The sequence below is a fragment of the Echinops telfairi genome, unplaced genomic scaffold (genome assembly GCF_000313985.2).
Source record: "Echinops telfairi isolate 266 unplaced genomic scaffold, ASM31398v2 ScPeMD7_7469;HRSCAF=8507_1, whole genome shotgun sequence".
NCBI lineage: Eukaryota > Metazoa > Chordata > Mammalia > Afrosoricida > Tenrecidae > Echinops > Echinops telfairi.
Window position 1 is genome coordinate 69,779,543 of NW_022111373.1, and position 7,172 is coordinate 69,786,714.

Below are 7,172 nucleotides of genomic sequence, written 5' to 3' on the forward strand. Positions count from 1 at the left end.
TACAGAAATCTAAATAATCAAGTTGAAAGTGAGAAATGGAAACACTTGTTTACTTTATGAAATGCTCGTATTTGGGAAAGCCATGTTAAGTGCTGCATTTTTTTTTCACATTTCCTCTTATTTTCTTCGATGTTTCAGCATAGCCATGAGACATAAGGAAAAGGCTCCTCTCTGCTCAATGGAAGCGAGAGCAATAATCAGGAAGTCCTCAATATTAGACCACTGCTAGGGTAGACTCCTTGGCATCTTGGTCATCACATGGCCTAGTCCCGATGGTCTGCTGACAAGAACACTTGTGTTATTTCTGTCACTAAACTCCATGGAATGGCACTCCAAACTGCTGATTCCTGACTCTGAAGAGGTATTTCCAGGTGACCAGGATGGCACATTTCTTTCTAGACTTCTAGAGAGCAGAATTCTTTCTAGAATGTACATGAAGGCTGACATCATGCCCATATGTGCATGCAGTGACACAAAGAGGCACACCCTCATACACACTGACACAGTCTCTGTTTGAACATGGCACGGACCATACCATGCCAGAGAGAAATCCTAGTTCATTCCATCAAGAACACAGAGCCTCCATGTTTAAAAGAATAACAAATCACCTCCGTGGGGCTTAATATACTCTCATAAAGGCTATAAGAGGAGGAACCAAAGCAAAAATAGTGACAATACTTCCAAAGCATGTCTGATTGGTTTACTTTACATTTTTAGGGTAAGGGCTGATTTTTCTTGAAACTATCTTTATTGAATAATTCCCAAACAGACAAACCAAATGTAAACAGCAGTATAGAAAGACATTACTGAATGGAAAATCACTGCATTGACATCAATACAATAATAACACCAGGAATATTAATAGTTGACAAAAGTGTCTTAAATGTAGGGCACATAACAAGGAATAAATAGCATATGAACATGGATCAAGGGGAGAGGCAGCTCATGATTATTTTCCCCCTCCAGGCACAATGAAAAAGAAATATGTCTTATTCAAAATATTTGACTCCCCAGCATTTTTCATTGTAAATGCTGAGACCAACATAACCAAAGCTTGCAGAAATGTATTAAATGTTTATAGATGATGATATTTTGCAATTAAAAGTCCTATCAGAAATCTATACCAGTTATAAAAACATTCATTTCCATTCCTATTATAAAATGTAATCAAGTAGGAGACATTTCTACCCATCTCCCTAAAGACAGTAAGCAGGAAATAGGACATCTTACAGCAGTAACTGCAATTCTACATACAGTCCAATTTTGTTCAATGCCCATTTTCCAAGTATCATGACATGGCAAGCATCACACTAGGCATGATGGGGCAGCGAGAATTCATGCCTCTGCCCTTCCGAGGTCACAGTTCACAGAGCAATTGGCATGCAAACAAATACCAGTAGTACCCGAGAGGACGAAACTCGCGTATCACAGAGTTGGGGGCCTTGGAAACAAAGAGGAAGGTAAACCCGCTCTAACTGGAGGGGAGGGGAGGGCCAATAAGGAGGACACTTTAAAAGGCTCCTTAGTGGTGTCTGACCTGAACCTGGTGGAATAAGCAGAGCTTCCTTAGGCCTGAACCCAGTGGATGAGAGCATCGTAGGGCCCGCCCTCAGGTCAGGAGACACCCCAGATAAAGGCACAGAACAGGCAAGTGCAGGACCACAGGCTACTGATACAGGGACATCGTGTGTGCTGAGGAATACAGAGGCAATCACACAAGCGGAGGCTCGAGGACTCGGTGATGGATGGCCTATTGTACTTAAGGAGCCCTCCTGCGCAGGGCTGCTCACCATGAGCCCAGCAGCCACGCAGACCGGAGAGAGACAGGTCTCTCAGAAACTCACAGGGGCGGGTTCCACCCTGCCCGAGAGGGGCTCTGTGAGTCAGTTTGACGCAATGGCAGTCAGTTTGGTTGTGAGTTTTGGGATAACGAAACATTCTTTTCCACTATAATGGAGAGAAAAATATATCTGAAACCCCAAATGGAAAAAAAAAGGTATAATTTCCTAAAAATATCCTTCCAAACATTAACATGTGTGTTTTCTCTCTATGTAAATAAATAACGGGAAATAGAATGGCATGTGTTGAACTTTTTAAGTATTCGGTGCAAAAATGGACTGGGTGTGCACAACATAAATAATGTCTTGTTTGATGAGCTAAGAAATATTAGAAGGGGCACATGATGGTAGGCAACAGCGATGCAAACATCTTCAAATGATCATCGGCACCTAAGAAACAGAAACTCACACTCAAAACTCAAACTCACTGCCCTTGAATCGTCCTGACTCCTCCAGTAAAGGTTGGTTCCAGGTCCACATCCATGTGCTGCTTCCTCCTCAACAAAGGCGAATACATCCGCGGGTGCAATGCAGTCAGTTCCGTGGAGTGTGGGACACTCCCCCCGAGAACATAAGCACGCAGCAGAGCTCGGGCCGTGGCTCCTCCTTGTTCTTTGGAACAAGAGTCCCATAGGAATATGCACCCCTACGCTGGTGCTTCTCCAGAGGTTCTGGCCCCAGTACCCCCAACTTTTCTAGAGCTCGAAAGCTTCATGCCCTGGGCGATTGTCCTCTAACACACCTTGCAAACATGATACCTTCACTACCAAGAAGGGGCCAGCTGTGAGGCTTGGCCTTAGGCTAACTGGAGTGACCAGTTTGATCAAATCATATTGGGGGGGCCGATCCAGAAGTGCTGATGAAAAAGGGGAACAAGAGGCAGCTGCTTTCGCTGCGGACATTGTCCCCACTGCTATGTGACAGGGTTTTGAGAAATGCAAGTTTCTCTCGGGCCTTTGCCTGGATGTCGTCGCCACCTGGCACTGCCACTCCAATCGGCCAGCCCGACCTGTCCTCCTTGGAGCTGTAGAGAATGTCCGGTCCAGTGAGGAGGAGAGTCCAGTCAGAATGTAAGTTACTGTCCCACTCGCGCTTTACTATTATTGTGTTGCTGTTTTTCATGGCCCCTGAAAAGAAACAGTACAAAGGTGGGCCTCAACCACAGCCTCAGTCAAGGCCACGGCAGGGTGTCCTGCAGGAACGGCACCAACGACACAGCGAAACTAAGCCGGCTCCAAAAGGCCTTCCTGGACCGGTCAGTGATGCTGGGACAGCCACAGGCTCGCTCACATCACTGGTCCACGGAGCAACGACTTACCTTGGCGGATGAAGGTCTGGCTGGTGTCCAGCAGAATATCACAGCCCTCCACGATCATCCTTTCGATGGCGAGGTTTTTCCGTATGTTTTCCGTGTCGCTCACTTCATCATGCATCACCCTGTCAGACACAAGAGAAGCGCAGTAAGAGGTCTCGTCTGTGCTTGTGCAGGACGTGAGCAAAGAAAGCTGGAGTCACAGGCTGAGCTGTGAACCCTGCAGAGTAGCACACGTGGCATAGTTTGGAAATAGGGTCGTTGACAATGGTATCGGTTGATGTGCGGTCATCCCAGAGCAGTGCAATCTCAGAGTCCTTATAAAAGAGAAGACACACAGAGAAACGGGGAGGAGGGTCATACAAAGATGCCACAAAGAGCCAATGGATGCCTGGAACTACCAGACGCTGAAGAGATGCAAAGGGGCTTCTTCTAGAGCAGTGGTTCTCAATCTTCCTAATGCCGCAGCCTTTTAACACAGTTCCTCGGGTTGTGGTGAATCCCCAACCATAACATTATTTTTGTTGCTACTTCTTAACTGTAATTTTGCTACTGTTATGAATCGAGTCATCCCTATGAAAGGGTCATTTGACCCTCAAAGGGGTCACAACCCACAGGTTAAGAACTGCTGTTCCAGAGATTCCAGAGGGAGTGTGGCCCAGCTGCTATGTCCATTTGGACTTCTGCCATTAGAATTGTAAGAGAATTAATATCTGTTTTGAAAGGCTATGCAGGCTGGGCTATTGGTCACAGCAGCCCTTATTGTTAGTTGCTTCCCAGTCTATACTAACTCCTGGTGAACTCACGTGCTATGGAGTAGGACTGCTCGGTGGGGCTTGCAAAACTCCATGGCCTTTCAGAAGCATATGCCAGGCCTCTCTTCCAAGCCCCGGCTTTTGACTAGCAAGGAACTGAGCACTCCACCATGGGTGCCATCCATGGACTCCATACCCACCTCTCAAACTCACTGCCATCGAATCCATTCTGACTCATAGCAACAACCCTGTGCGATAGAGTGGTGCTGCCCTTGTGGGTTTCTAAGACTGTAACTCTTTAGGGGAATAGAAAGCCTCACCTTTCTCCCAAGGTGTGACGGGTAGTTTTGAACTACTGATCTTATGATTAGCAACCCTGCATGGAACCCACTATGTCACCAGGACTGAAAAGCTTTATCTTGGCAGCTCAAAGGAGTCCTGGTAGAGTACTGTATTACTCACGGAGCTGCCAGACACAGAATCAATAGTTTGAACCCACCAGCACTCCACAGGAGAAAGATGAGGGGCAGAAAGAAGCAGTCTCAGAAACACAGAGGGGCCATCCGCCAGAGTCTACATTGTGCTCTAGAGTCAGTACGCGTCCGACTCGACTCAATGGCAGTGGGTTTTGTTTTGGTCTGGGAAGCTCAGTTGGGAACATGTAACTTTCTATGCGTGGTGTGTGGCTGAGGCTGTTGGGCAATCAGGTTGGGCTTCCACACTTTAACATATTATGGCCATAGGCAGGCCGATGTACAAAATGATTCAGCATGGCAAATGGGTTGAAGACCAATGACTACTCTGGGAATATTGCTTATAAACAAAAGACAGCCCTTTAGTTGAAATTAGGATGCCATGTCTTGAAGGGGGAGAAAATTGTGGAGCTCTGTACCATTTACAAGCTAAAGAGGCACAAATGTGAATAAGCACAGAAACACTGAAAATACTCACCAATAAATCCAAAATGCACATTTGCTAGGTTTTTGTCAAGTATGAATACAAAAATGCAACGGAAAATTCTTTCTATTATGCTGAGAAAAAGGGTGAACATTTTAAAATGGAAATCCAAATATGCCTGACCTCAGTGTCATGCTATAAAAATATTCCTGAAGATCCCTAAGTCTTTAATATATGTACTTTTATTAAATCATATAGGTATATATTTCAATATGCTATATTTAACTTTAAGGTGAATCTGAGAAGCTAAATTTGTGTCTTGCTTCATATTTTCAGCTTCTTTCCAGTTCAAGTCTACATACCTGGACAGCTCCTCTAGTTTTGACTTGGCAAACTCCAGACTTTTCCTCTCCACATGCTCATGGGGCGTATGAGCTAGAAGTTCGTGAAGTGTGATGATATACCTGGGGATCTAAATGCAAACACAGGGAGAATGAGCAGGACTTCTTGTACACTACTATATTTAATACAAGTAATGCTTCAAGCATCACGCACATACAAGACTTCACCCCGAACACGGACGTGGTGGCGATAGTCATCAGCAGCTCATCCTGGGGGAAAGCATCTTGGGGAGTGTCCCAGTGTCGAGGCTTCCAGAAGTGCAGAGAGATGTGGATGGAGAGTGACCTGCTTCTCCGTGTGGTAGATTTCCCACTAAGACATGGCCTGGAGAGCTGTCCTCCTTGGTGCATGGCCCTAGCATCTGTTTGCTTTCCACTCTTTCTTTTGTCTGCATACTACCATGATGGATGAAAGTTTACCCCTAAGTTAGTCAATCCTACTTGGGAATCCAGGCAATCAATACCCCATATACTCCATTTTCATGACCCAAGGGACAGGAATTGGAGAGCTTCGCTACGTATAAGGCACTGATACACGAAGTTTAATCAGTAGTTTCAAGATCCTCTCCTGTTAATTGAATCTATTGTAGAGAACTGCCTGGCTAAGATTGAAGCAGAGGGATTTTTAAATTCAGTAGCTGGCCCTTTCCCTTTTTGGTGGAGGGACTAATTAAGCCCGAACTTGCTAAAAAGCAAGCAAAGGAAGTTCTGCGGAGAACAAGGCAGAAGAGCTCCCAACGGCGCATTTGCACCTTCAAGACCTGATTGTAAATCCGTTTGTTTAAAAAGCACAAGGATTAGAGTAAGCATTGAATGGATTAATCATAATTCTGCTCTCAATAAAGGAACAAATACTTGCTACCTTATAGACATTAATTAGGTAGCTTGCTCTGCAAATATAGTAAACAAGGATCAAAGCAGCAAATGGCTACTTCCTAGGGAATGTCTAACAGCTTCTCTCTTATAAGGCAGATTTCCTGATCAGCTTCCCTATGGACTTGCAGCATGACAATATCCGAATAAACAGATGAATAGCTGAAGCCAATTTAAACAGTAGCAGCCAAGCCACTGTCTTTGCTAAATAAAAACTATGTTAATGACAATATTACTTTCCATAACACATTTCTTGGCAACACTTGGACTTAACTGGTACAGTAGTTCAGTTGAGGATACTTTCATAGCCTCATTCACATTCTACCATTCCTCCGTATCTCCGCAGTCCAACAGAGCCCAATAACCACAGCAGTCACTTTAGTCGAGGGCGCAGAAGGGAGTCGAATGCAACACCTTCTCGCTTCACTTGAGACCCAAGCAGCAAACTTCCAATCTCCTCGCCTCCTCCCTCAGCCTGCACACCAACCCCTCCCCACACCTAGATTCAAGGAACAAATGGAGCCAGAATCCCCGTGGTGGTCTGAATGAACGGTTTTCTTTCTTTGTTATCCCAAGGCAGCAAAAAAAAAAAGACAATGTAAAGCAACCCCCTGACCCAGCCAGCCCTAAGTGGGAGCCAGGCACGGGTGCTGAAGAACGGCTTGTGAGACAGTGCACGCAATGGAAACAGATAAGCCTTCCAACTCACTGCCACCGAGTCCATTCGGACTCAAAGCAACCAGTGGACAGAGTAGACTGCTGACCTTGCAGTTGGCAGCCCAACATGTAACCCGCTATACCACCGGCACTCCGAGATAAGCCCTGGACCCTCTGCACTAAACGATTCCACAACTATTTCATCTTAGTGAGAGGAGGAAAAGGGGGTGGAAGAATAGCGTGAACTCAGTACTCAATAAAGCCTTCAAAAATGCTAGAAGTGGTTGCATTTGGCCACTCCTTGAGAGAAGACGGGGAAGGAGGAGGGCAGGGAGGTACATCAAGTGAATAAGAGGTAGGAGAACGAGGCCCTTGGGCTGCAAAATCATGATTATCCCTCTCGGTATATATGAAATAAATAGCTGTGGGCGACCAAACA

At 45.5% G+C, this 7,172-nt stretch overlaps 1 protein-coding gene across 1 annotated transcript in view; it reads right to left on the reverse strand.

Annotated features, from left to right (window-relative positions):
* RASGRF2 (Ras protein specific guanine nucleotide releasing factor 2) overlaps window positions 1-7,172 on the reverse strand; it is a 199,841-nt gene that overhangs the window by 145,362 nt on the left and 47,307 nt on the right. Inside the window, exons 8-9 of the mRNA XM_045285207.1 lie at window positions 5,165-5,274; window positions 3,157-3,275 (exon numbers count right to left, since the gene is read on the reverse strand). Of these exons, the coding sequence (XP_045141142.1) occupies window positions 3,157-3,275; window positions 5,165-5,274 (229 nt within the window). The remainder of the gene's footprint in view (window positions 1-3,156; window positions 3,276-5,164; window positions 5,275-7,172) is intronic.